Here is a 12,661-nt window from a genome sequence, read left to right on the forward strand (position 1 = left end):
TTATTTAAATAAAGTTAAAACAAAATTAATTACAGCATGCATAGAAAGAAAAAAATATATTGATTCAATTATATTACTTTCTACTTTCTGTTTCGTTCATGTATGTTACAAAAATGTTGACAATTTATAACTTAAAATATTTTTGAGGACAAAGCAATTTATGGGGTCCTATTTATCAACCACAAAGAAATATTAACTTCGCATACTTATGAAAGATGTTTTTTCTCAAAAAACAGTACTCGTCATTATATTTTTAAAATGGGTTATGCCTGTTTGAGCTTTTATATTCTTATATAGTCTTATAAAGTACTTGGTCCCGTACAAACTAGCAAATTCAAGTCAATATTTTTTCTGCACAAAATAGAAAAAGAGAATGAATTAGAACAAAGCGTATTAGAGGTTTTTTCTTACATGGGAAGCACATCTAGACCAGTCATACAACACAACATTACAAAGGAAAGTATTAGTGATACATATATAATAAAGGCACAACGCACAGTAGTAGATCTCCACAAAGAACAAGAACATCTTTAATAAAAACACATTATAAAGCGTTCACAAAGACTTATTTAAACCTTCTTAAACTCCAAAGAGTCAACTGACTATTAATTGTTTCCGTTACGAATGTGGAAGACTATTCTAACTATAAGGCCCTCTCTTTCTCAAATGAGGGTTCTCTCATCTTCTTTAAAAATATTTATTTAATTTGTTAGATGTTGAATGTGTTGTTTTACTAACTCTGAAATAACAGTAGGCACGTGTTCTAAAAAGACATGCAAAATTTATTGTCGTTGGCATTTCAAATTTTCAACATTTAGAATTCCTTGATTCAATTGAGAAAGTCTTTTAGCGCTAGTTGGATTTGAATTTTGTTTTGCTTTGTCAAATAGAGAAAACAACTTCTATTTATAGACGTTGAAAATCTTTTTTTATTATTATTATATTATTTGTAAATCTATTTTTAGTAGGCTGTCTTAGTTCCATAACATGGTTTAAACCTGATTTTTTATGAATATAAAACTCCATCCACTAGGTTTAAATGCGCAGAATAATTGTTCTTTTCTCATACACAGTTGATTACGAAAGATCTCTTTTTTTATGGATATCGCCACGTGGCTTAATCCCGAATTACTCCTTAGATATTCACCTGACATCCAATTTTACAACACTTACAATAATCTTTGTTTGCTCAATCTGCTTTATGGCATTAGAGCCACAAATCTATTTTTTTTAAAAAAAAAAATTATTCATTAGTACATTAATTACAAAGATATGTTAAATAAAATTGAAATTATTCATGATAGCATTCGCTAAAATAATCACAAAAAATATTATAGAGATGTCACTATGCATGAACAATTTTAGTGTTTATAATTGTGATAAATTTAATGAAATCATAAACGTTTACAAATTTTACAATACGTTTACGTATGTCCATGCTTTCATTCACTAAGTGAAAATAATGAATAAATGAGTTCGACAAATTTTAATGGGTGGAACAATGTCACTGCGCATCACACAATAATATCAGTGCAACAATTTCAAGAATTAACAATAAAAAATTTAGACTATTATTTGTATTAAATTATCCATATTGTTAAAAATGAATGAAAAATAATAAAATGCACATGAATGAATTATATTAAAAAAGTCAATAGGGTGTTATTTATGACATAATCCTAACTTGTACATTTACATTTCAACCAGCTTTTTTCTGAGTGGATTTTTTTTTTTAAATTAAGTAAAATCTTCACCATAATCTTAATTTGTATTTCAGGCCCAAGAAAAGACCCATTAAAACTTTTCATATGCACATCTTATTGGGCCAAAATATAAGAACAATTGTAACAATTTTTCAAGTAGGAATGGATCCAAACTTGAGGATGTCAAAATCGAATTATAAAAGAAATGGGTCAAAGAAAATTGTTACCACATATCAAAATAACATGGGAAGTATGAAAAGACTAAAGGAGAAAGTGGGGGACAAGACAACTCTTAAAAAGAGTTATGTCAGCTAGTGTTAGTCGGTGTAGGACAATGGTTTATCAAAATTGGATAAATATTAAGGGTGGTTTTCAATTAGAGAGGGTAATTTATATATCAAAAAATTGTGAAATAATCTTTATTTGCTCAATCTGTTTTATGGTATCAGAGCCACAAATATATTATTTTTAAAAAAATTTATTCATTAGTAAAAAATTTTAAAATTGTTCCCACATTCTTTAACAACAAATTCTAATACAAAAGCAAAATAAAATAAGAGAAATAATATGGGGAAGATGAAAAGAACGAAGGGAAGGAGAAAGCGGGGGACAAGAAAAGGCAATGTCAGCCAACTTTTAGGTGTGTGAGATAGTGGTTTTATCAAAATCGGATAATTTTTAATTAGAAAAGTTATTTTGGGTATGAAAAACGGTGAAAAGATAATATCACTCTCTCTTGTCACTTCAATTACAAAATTATCGATTAAAAAGTGTAATTCGAGTCATTCGAGGTAAAAGTCTTCGAGTTAAATATAATTTCCGTATCAAAATCGGGTAGATACTGAGGGTGGTTTTTCAATTAGGAAAGATAATTTAAATATCAAAAGATTATGAAATAATTTTTATTTGCTCAATCTGCTTTATGGTATCAGAGCCACAAATCTATTGTTTTTTAAAGATTATTCATTAGTAAATTAATGGGCTGCCCATGACCCGACCCACCTGACCCGTTTCCATTTTCTCGCCTTTTCCCCTCCTCTGTCAATGCGCTCTCCGCTTAATCCCAATTTGAAAAAAAAAGGAGAATAAAGTGAATGACATGAATTATAAGAGGGAAAAGATGAAGCTTATTAACTGGAGCTTCACCTTCTTCTTCTTCAACTTTTAACAATTATGGCCACTTCTGAATCTCAACGTCGCTGCGTTTTTGGTTTGTATTTTGTTTCCCTAATTACCTTTATTATCTTTTGGTTTTATGAGTTTCTATTTGGCTTAGTAAGTTGAAAAAGATTGGAGCTTCAATCAATTGGGCATATTGGGTGTTGGTAATTTGGCCCAATTAACGTTGCTTCTGTGTCTAAATGTTTTACTAGGACTGGTGGTAAGATTAAATTGTATGTAATTTGGGTTCAGTGGCGGATGTACATGGAAGCAAGGGGGTTCGAACCCCCTTCGTCGGAAAATTATACTATTTTTACATGATAAATTTTTTTTTTATGTATAAATAGTAGAGGCTGAACCCCTTCGACTAATCCGTATATGTACTACTGAACCCCTTACTAATCCGTATATGTACTACTGAACCCCTTACTGAAATTCCTGGATCCGCCCCTGTTTGGGTTAATTTAAGAGAATATAATATATTACTCAGATCTTGACCCTTTTTTTTATATGTGTCTAACCTAATTTTCCTTATGGATTATATAATAGAAGAATATCAATTACTTAATAGAAAAATATCAATTACTTAAGTGACTACGGATGAAATTTACTCTTAAAATTAAAAACGATGATTAATTAATCACTTGGACAAAAGCTAATTAGTGGAGTTTGAACATTGAATTTTGAACATGCCATTAACTAACACATCCAATCTATTATTGTCATTTGTTCTTATTTTATTCAATATTATACCAACTTTTTATTTTTTATTTTTTCCCTACACTGGCCAAACACGTCTTAAAAATCAAATGGAGAACAAGCATGCATCATATATTTTGTATAAATATAAATACCCAACCCATGCCTTCAACATATAACAAAAGCTGAAAGAAAAATTAATGGGCTGCCCATGACCCGACCCGTTTCTATTTTCTCGCCTTTTTCCCTCCTCTGTCAGCGCTCTCCGCTTAATCCCAATTTGAAAAAACAGGAAGAATAAGTGAATGATATGAATTACAAGAGGGAAAAGATGAAGCTTATTCACTGGAGCTTCACCTTCTTCTTCTTCAACTTTTAACAATTATGGCCACTTCTGATTCTCAACGTCGCTGCGTTTTTGGTTTGTATTTTGTTTCCCTAATTACCTTTATTATCTTTTGATTTTATGAGTTTCTATTTGGCTTAGTAAGTTGAAAAAGGTTGGAGCTTCAATCAATTGGGCATATTGGGTGTTGGTAATTTGGCCCAATTAACGTTGCTTCTGTGTCTAAATGTTTTACTAGGACTGGTGGTAAGATTAAATTGTATGTAATTTGGGTTCAGTGGCGGATGTACATGGAAGCAAGGGGGTTCGAACCCCCTTCGTCCGAAAATTATACTATTTTTACATGGTAAATTTTTTTTTTATGTATAAATAGTAGAGGCTGAACCCCTTCGACTAATCTGTATATGTACTACTCAACCCCTTACTGAAATTCCTGGATCCGCCCCTGTTTGGGTTAATGTAGTTCCATAAAGTGTTGCTTAATAAGTTGAAAAGATTGAATCTTTAACCAATTGGGCATATTGAGTGTTGGTAATCTTGTCCAATTTACGTTGCTTCTGTGTCCAAATGTTTTACTAGGACTGGTAGTAAGATTAAATTGTATGTAATTTGGGTTAATGTAGTTCCATAAAGTGTTGCTAATAAGTTGAAAAGATTGAATCTTTAACCGATTGGGCATATTGAGTGTTGGTAATTTGGTCCAATTTACATTGCTTCTGTGTTCAAATTATTTACTGGGACTGGTAGTAATATTAAATTGTATGTAATTTGGGTTAATGCAGTTCCATAAAGTGTTGCTTAATAAGTTGAAAAGATTGAAACTTTAACAAATTGGGCGTATTGGGGTTGGTAATTTGGTCCAATTTACGTTGCTTCTGTATGTATATTTGTATATTAGGACTGGTAGTAAGATATTAGCAGAATTTGTATGTAATTTGGATTTATTTGTGGGTGATGTAGTTGGAAATATACCATATGATGCTACTGAGGAGCAACTAATTCAAATCTGCGAGGAAGTTGGACCAGTTGTTTCGTTCAGGTCAGTATATTTTCTTTGTCTTCTCCCTTATTTAACTCAGAAATAGTGCTGTTTGTTTTATTTAGTTAAATCAGCTGATTTGATTTTCTGTAGCAGGACATTGTTTCTCCTATTTCAAGTGCACTAACATATCTAGTATATTTAAGAAAAGGAAGATAATAAAGCAAAATACTCTTTGGACCTTTTTATTGCAAATTTGATGTTAAAAAGGCTGATTATGCACCCTTTAGATGTTAATTTACTGACTGCGGATTTGAGGTGACTGATGGATAGAGGAACTTGACAGCTATAAAACCTAACGTCATTACATTTTTTAGTATAAAAATGAATGCTTGAAGTTTTTACTATCCCCTTGCAAGGATTTATAAAATTTTGTTTAGAGGAGATGTGGAGGATGACCGACTGAAGGAGGCTCCTTTTCATCTGATAAGAGATGATTTCTGCTTCCTCTCTCTTATTTGATGAGTCTACCTAGCATTTCATCTTTCCATTCGTTTTGTTTCTTTGCCTCAGATTAGTGATTGATAGAGAAACTGGGAAACCAAAAGGTTATGGATTCTGCGAATACAAGGATGAAGAGACTGCCTTGAGTGCTCGTCGCAACCTTCAGGGGTACGATATAAATGGCCGACAGCTAAGAGTTGATTTTGCTGAAAATGATAAAAATTCTGACCGAAATCGTGATCAGGTAAGATATTTGGACCTCCTTAACCATTTTTTATGAGTATGGCCTTGGCAAACATTACTTTAGTCTGTTTCTTCCCTTAGCTGTTCTCTTAATTTCTTGTTGCTTTGAACAGCCGTTTTCCTGCTTATTTGAGCTGCATGTCTCACCAAAATGTCCATACATTATATAAATATTATCAGAAGTTATTGGTTTCTATACTACTCCATGTCTGGATATTGTAACATAGTCGCGATTGTGTTGGTGGAATTGTGGAGATGATTAAATTTCATACATGCCTACAAGGTGGTGTTGGCTTTACATTACTTCTGTGGGAGATGAACCTCTGCTTTCTTGAGATATCCAACATCGATGTAACTGGCTTTCACCCTGGTTAAATACCATTAAAGCTGGTATCTTAAATACATCTACATTTTTGGAGCTACTTTCATTTAAATACATCAAACTTCAACTGTTACATTAACAGTCATGCCCAAACAGAATAAAGTTCCTTAAGTAAGATGAAAGGGCACTTCTTAATATTCAAATCGCTCTTGACAATGATGGAGGAAGCATAATATTGTGAGGGAACTTCATGTGTGAAGTATTATCAATTTTTTTCTGGACATCACTTTTTCCTACTCCAGCAAATACTTTATTGAAGCCCTCCAACGAGGAAAGAGAAAGGCAAACCAACTTATACTCTTCAGATACTTTCAAAACATTAACTGTTACCTTAATAGTCATGCCCAAACAGAAGAAAGTTCCTTAAGTAAGATGAAAGGGCACTTCTTAACATTTAAACCCCTCTCGACGATGATGGTGGAAGCATCAATATTGTGAGAGAACTTCATGTGTGAAGTATATTTTTTTCTTTCTGGACATCACTTTTTCCTACTCCAGCAAATACTTTGGGTCTGTTTGGCATGAAGTAAAATGTTTTCCTTCTTACCAAACACATCCTTTATTGAAGCCCGCCCAAAGAGGAAAGAAAAAGGAAAACAAACTTATATCCTTCAGATAATTCTTTTAAATTTTTAATATAATCTACTCAATTGACCATGTTTATCTTTTCTGACAGGGTCGCGGTGGACCTGGCATGGTCGCAAATGCTGGTATGTTTCAATTTCACTTCTGCTTTTCACCCTTTCTGTTCCAATAGGCAAAGGAGAGGTGGTCACGAGATTCAGATCATCAGTAGCAATTGTTTCTTTTTCTTTTTCCTCTTCAGAGTAGTAGAATCTAACTTTTTCCATGGTAATGTCTATCAGATCCCAAAAAACACATTGGGGGACCAGCTGTCCCTGTGGATTCTGCACTTCACCAGCCGTTAGGCATGCCAGTAGCTATGACTGCTGCAGCCGTTATGGCGGGAGCTCTGGGAGCTGGTCAGACTGGCAGCTCATTCAGTCAGTCTGGAGTAGATCCTTTAACACTACATATGTCCAAATTTTCTAGGAACCAACTGAATGATGTTATGTCTGAGTTTAAGGTCAGAATGTTGATTAAATCTTTCTCCCATTCATGATATTTCTAGTTCTGCTTGAATTTGCTGCAAAAAATTATAATATAGAAACATACTTGGATATCAATAAAAAAAAAAAAAGCAAACTTTGAGTAGCCTTTAAAGACATTGTGCTCAGTTATACTAGAAGTAACAAAAACAATACAAACTGCTCTTATCACCAGAGGTATAAGAATTATCTAGCCAAATGGTCTTTATCCTGGCAGGATATTTCCTTTATTTTTAGTGTCAATCAATGTATGTGAGCCTCGTGGATACAGCTTGACATGATTATTGTAATTTTGATGCCAGGCGATGTGTACACAAAACAAGGAACAGACACGCCAACTGTTGTTAGCAATTCCAAATTTGTCAAAAGCTCTTTTTCAGGTAGTGAACTATTGCAGATGCTTGTATTTTCAAGTTTCTGCTGTTATTTAGCTTTTTTCTGTTATTGCTGACTTCTCAATAATGAAAACATTCATCTATTCTTGGTAGTTGGTGACCCCTTGGATGTCAATATAGCTTCTGTGCTTATGTTATTCATTAAAAAGTAATTGTTTTCTACTAATTTCTTTTTGTTGATAAAGTAAGTGGTATTAAAGGCATCAAGGAGATGCAAGAATTACAAGATATGGCATTTGAGCTTACTAAAAATGACTGGCTGGCTGTAGAAAAACTATCTAAGCCAGAACCAGCGAGCTAATAAAATCCAAAAAGATGTTCTAATTATCAACAGGAACCAAATTGAACCAGCAGAAATACGTTCTACTTTGCTGACTTTTGTACTGCGACCTGCTAATATGTTTTGGGCAAAATTTACATTCATTACCTAAAAATTTGTTGGAGGAGTGACATTGATCGTATGTTTTTAATTGATCTAAGTTTCAGTTTTTATTAAAAAGATGCAGAATAGAAAAGCCCATAGTTATGACATGCATTTTCTGTATAATTTTACAAGGCTGAATGCATATGCGGTCCCTTAAACTTGCCTGATATTTTCATTTTCACATCAAGCTAAAATACCTGATGCATGAGGTTCAAACTCCTCTGATGTGGCAATGTGACAAATCAAAAATAACTCATCAGCACCAAAAAAAAAGAGAAAAAGAACATTTGTTTCTCCTCTCCTTCGTCTTCCTCACATCCTCGGTCTTCTCCTCCTCTCTCCGCCCTACAACCACCAATGACCTCCAGTGCTGATCTGATCAGAACTCACCAAAAGAGAACTCAGAGCAATGGAGTTTGTCGATCGAATTTGATGGTGTTCTGAAATTTGGTGCGTTGGAGATGATGGGTCAATCTTAATCTCCAAGAAAAATAAAGAAGATCAGTGCAGTTGTTGGTACCAAAATAAAATCCTTAAACTGAAATTCTTTGCATAAATTACTCAAACTTGATCTTAAATTCTTTGCATCTTTTTGATTTGGTTCTTTGAGGACAAATGTTATGTGAGTTACAAAATGGTAGTTCCATGTTCAATTGGTTCATAACCATAGCTTTCATATATGCTTTTTATTAGTTTTCTTCATAATTCATAAAACTTTTAGAAATTTATCTTTTTTGTTGAGTTATTTTGTTGTTATGGATCGGGATGTGTTGCAGTGGACGGGTGGAGGCTGTTGTTACGGCAGAGGAAGTGGTGGGGATGCTAGGGGTAGTTTAAGGTGAAGGAGATATAAGGAAAGTACTTTTATGAAAAAATGATTAGAGCGTTCCACTCTCTAAGAGGGGAGTGTATCACACATGCTATGCATTGTCAACAACATGTGTTTAATAGGGTACACTTTACATAAAGATTAGGTGTTCAATAGGTACAACCCTTAGTTTAGGTGTTTAAATGAAAAAATCGGGCAATTTTTAGGGGCCACATATGTGTTCAGCCATTTCACAATGATCAGTGTAACAAAGAAAAGAAAATATTTACATTTTTCTTACAGGTACAATATTGAATAAATAAAAGTTGAAGATTGTGAATAGCTGGCGCCTGGCAGTATCATCATAACCATGACCATTACTTTTCTCTGAAGTCTGAAAGTGCCTTTGTTGTATTTTTATTGTTTTAGATGTTTTCCTGCATTGCAAATTGCATAGCCGTTATTCTTTTCTGGAGTGCTAAGCATGCTTTTATTGCAACATGAAGGGGGTCATATTACTAGTTTTCAGCTTCAGTTACTTCTTTTTGCATTGCATGATTATTGCAACAACATACTTACAAGTTTGTATTTGTTTGTGAATGCAGGCACAACTAATATTGGGAATGGTAACCCAACCAATGGTTCGTTCACTGGATCCATACTTCATCTTTAATAAATTCTCTTTCTCTCTCTCTCTCTACACACACACACGTACAAGATGACCTATGGGATCACATTGGCTATGTTTTTGTTGTAGTTTGTCAAAAAGCAACATCTAATCATCTTTGAACTGTGCAGTTGCAGACACCAAATATTCGGCAATCTGCTGCACCTCAGCTGCAGCCAATGTTGCTAGATGGTCAGCAAAGTCAACAACTAGCAACTCAGTCTCTTCCTGGGTTACCCCCACTTCCCCCTAATTTGCTCCCTCAGGTACGGCCTCCGATTCAACTGGCACAACCAGGGCAGAACCAAGTTTTGCAGAGTCTGTTGCCCACGCCTTCTAGAATCCTTCCGCCAATGCAACCCCAGGTCAATGTGTCAATTAACCCACCAGTTCAGATGGGAACTTCCTCTGCTGTAAAGCAGAAAATGCAGTCGTCTTTCTTACAACAAGCTGGGCCAGTTGCGTCTACGGATTTTACATATAATAATCAGCTGGGGACAGCAAATGCAAGCTATCCTCCTCCTCCCTCAATGCGTCCCCCATTATTGGAACAAGGTTTTCAGGTATCTTTCTTTACTGTTAGTCTGTTATTGCAAATAAAAGAACAGCAATAGTGAAATATAAAATCTTTGGAAGCATTAGTTCAAAATGTTGTGAAAATGGCTTAGTAAGGTCAGTATGACTTACTTTGGATGATTTTCATTCTTGACTGGTTGAGTAAGTAATTATCCAATGAATAAATTTACCTTAGGAAGGAAGAGAGCTTAGATATTGAGTTCTAGTAACAGCTTTTGGGTAACGAGGAAAAAACTTGCATCTTATGCAGTAGGTCGCCTCATCTTTGATAATACAAGTTCTGCTCCTCACCCCTTTTTAACTTCATGGAAAATTTAGTTGATATGACTCCCAAATGAAATGAAAATAGAAAGTCCATAGAATAGTTGCTATATGGAACATGTAGAGACTTACTTTCAGTGATGTTGTAAGGGGACATCCATATGATCTTGTGTGATTTTTGTTTTCTGTGTAAACAGGGAATCCCTTCAGTAGTTTCTGGTGTCTTGGATAATACGAATACAGACTCAAGACGACCTCAGGCACCTAATAGTTCCTCTTTGATTACCAGACCAGCTTACCCTTCAGGTTTGTCTGAGGAGAAGAAAGGGGCAGCTAATAACCTAGATCTTCTGAGTCGGCCATCGAAAATAACAAGGCTAAATGATGGAATAAGTTATGCCTTGCCTGATGCAAGTGTCTCTACGCCCCATTCAGGACCCTCGACTCAAGTTCCAGTTGCAGCGGAAGTGTCAAACCCTGACAAGCAAGCTAGTCAGGTAATTTTAGAGTGTTGATGCAAGTCTTCCATGGCCATTTGTTTTTCTTGCTTTATATATTGATTTCAAAGATCGCCAAGCTGGTACTTCCGATGCAGTCTGGTAGAATCCTGGATGTGAATACGTTAAATGCCTTCATTTATCTTGTCACAGAAGCAGCTGATTGTTTTGATTTGGTACTGCATGTAGAATCATGCAGGATGTAGCTATAATATGGTAGTTTAGTTATATTAAGAAGTTGTTCTTCTTTTTCACCAGGTGCAGCTTCCCTCGGACATCGAGTCCGCCTTGCTGCAACAAGTACTGAGTCTCACTCCTGAACAGTTAAGTTCACTGCCACCGGATCAGCAGCAGCAGGTCATTCAGCTCCAACAGATGCTTCGGCAGCCAACATAGCCAACCGTAAAAGGACCTCAGATACGCCTGCTGCAAGCTTAGCTTCTTTGCCCCTCTGAAATATTTGTGCAGAAGGGCATGTTGTGTCTTTGGGTCATTTTCCATATTGTAAAGTGATGATTGGATCTAGCATAGGATTATAAGATGCCCTAGAGTGTATTACATCATGTAGCGGTTATGAGCAGGTTGTTTCACCAGATAAATGAAAGAATTTTTTGGCTCCAGTTGTACTGTAGCATCAGATATTTAAAGAGACATGTTTGTCATTTGCCTCAACTATGTTTCAGCTACAAACTCTTTTCTTAGTTTTTTGTTAATGGAATTCCTTTCCCAGTTTTCCGATATCAAATCTTTGTTCCTATTATTGTTCTGAAGCACCTTAGAAAAAAGAAGGGAAAAATGTGGAATATATATATTTTATATTCAAACAAGAAGATTAGTAATTTAAGAAAGGAATAGAAATATTTGAAATTTGTTATAGAAAACAAGTTTTATGAGCATTCGTGTTGTTATAAATATTATTATATTAAAAATAAAATTGAACGTCTAGTTATATATTTTCCAAACTCAAAATGACTTTTCAAAGGGGAGAATATCATTTTTGATCCCTTAATTATTGATAAATTATAACTTTTGGTCCTTACGATATATGACTTGATAACAATTGGCCTTTAATTTATTAAAAGGTGTGTTTGTGGTCCATTTATGTAGGAAATATGTTTAATTTGAACCATTTTTAGAAGTATAAATATGAAGTAACAAAACAAATATAACCAACACATGCGTGGTTAAACTAGAAATGGAAAAAGCTCAAAAATACTCTTGAACTATCTAAAATAGCTTAAAAATGCCCATCGTTAGATTTTTGGCTCAAAAATGTCCCTCCGTTAAATATTTGGCTCAAAAATACCCTTTCCTCTAACGGAACTCGAAAAAGGATCAAAAATACCCCTGAACTATCTGAAATGGGTAAAAAATATCCCCTGTTAAATATTTGGCTCAAAAATACTCCTCCCCTTAACGAAATTAAATTATTTCGATTGAATTAAACCCTAACTTTAACTTTTTAACCCTAATACTTTAATTTTTTTACATAAAAGTATTTTTTTTATTTTAAAAATAAGATAATGAAAAAAGTATTTGAATTATAATATAAATTGGTTGAGTTTGATTTGAAAAATAAACATACATTTATTCTAAAAAGGTATTTTCACTTTACATCTTTTTAATCTTTAAAGAAATTAACGAAATATAATTTAACAAAATATAAATTTTCACTTAAAGAAATTAACGAAATAAAAATTAAATGATGAACTTTATATAAATTAACGAAATAATCGAAATAATTTAATTTCATTAAATACCCCTCTGTTAAATATTTGGCTCAAAAATACCTCTTTCCTTAACGAAATTAAATTATTTCGATTGAATTAAACCCTAACTTTAACTTCTTAATCCTAATACTTTAATTTTTTTACATAAAAGTATTTTTTAAATTTTAAAATAAGATA

General features: G+C 33.7%; 1 protein-coding gene across 2 annotated transcripts; it reads left to right on the forward strand.

Annotated features, from left to right (window-relative positions):
- The first annotated feature begins 2,671 nt into the window (after positions 1 to 2,671).
- LOC107862553 (cleavage stimulating factor 64) lies at positions 2,672 to 11,426 on the forward strand. 2 transcript variants are annotated; one of them, XM_016708168.2, is made up of 10 exons: positions 2,672 to 2,913; positions 4,870 to 4,948; positions 5,462 to 5,636; positions 6,694 to 6,727; positions 6,884 to 7,104; positions 7,429 to 7,506; positions 9,359 to 9,394; positions 9,552 to 9,983; positions 10,455 to 10,754; positions 11,013 to 11,426. In XM_016708168.2, exons 1-10 carry the CDS (start codon positions 2,877 to 2,879, stop codon positions 11,148 to 11,150), a joined length of 1,530 nt encoding a protein of 509 aa, XP_016563654.2. In that variant the 5' UTR covers positions 2,672 to 2,876; the 3' UTR covers positions 11,151 to 11,426. The 2 variants fall into 2 exon arrangements, with proteins under 2 accessions (XP_016563654.2, XP_016563653.1); XM_016708167.2 differs by lacking the exon at positions 2,672 to 2,913 and adding an exon at positions 3,742 to 3,984.
- Positions 11,427 to 12,661: the final 1,235 nt, after the last annotated feature.

This window comes from Capsicum annuum, chromosome 3, assembly GCF_002878395.1.
Source record: "Capsicum annuum cultivar UCD-10X-F1 chromosome 3, UCD10Xv1.1, whole genome shotgun sequence".
NCBI classification, from domain to species: Eukaryota; Viridiplantae; Streptophyta; class Magnoliopsida; order Solanales; family Solanaceae; genus Capsicum; species Capsicum annuum.

What these genes read in the sequence shown, in the direction of transcription:
- LOC107862553 (XM_016708168.2), top strand. Translation starts at nt 2,877, where the DNA reads ATGGCCACTTCTGAATCTCAACGTCGCTGCGTTTTTG. An exon ending in TCAACGTCGCTGCGTTTTTG is followed by an intron (nt 2,914 to 4,869) that starts GTTTGTATTTTG and finishes TGGGTGATGTAG; the next exon opens with TTGGAAATATACCATATGAT. An exon ending in CTGACCGAAATCGTGATCAG is followed by an intron (nt 5,637 to 6,693) that starts GTAAGATATTTG and finishes CTTTTCTGACAG; the next exon opens with GGTCGCGGTGGACCTGGCAT.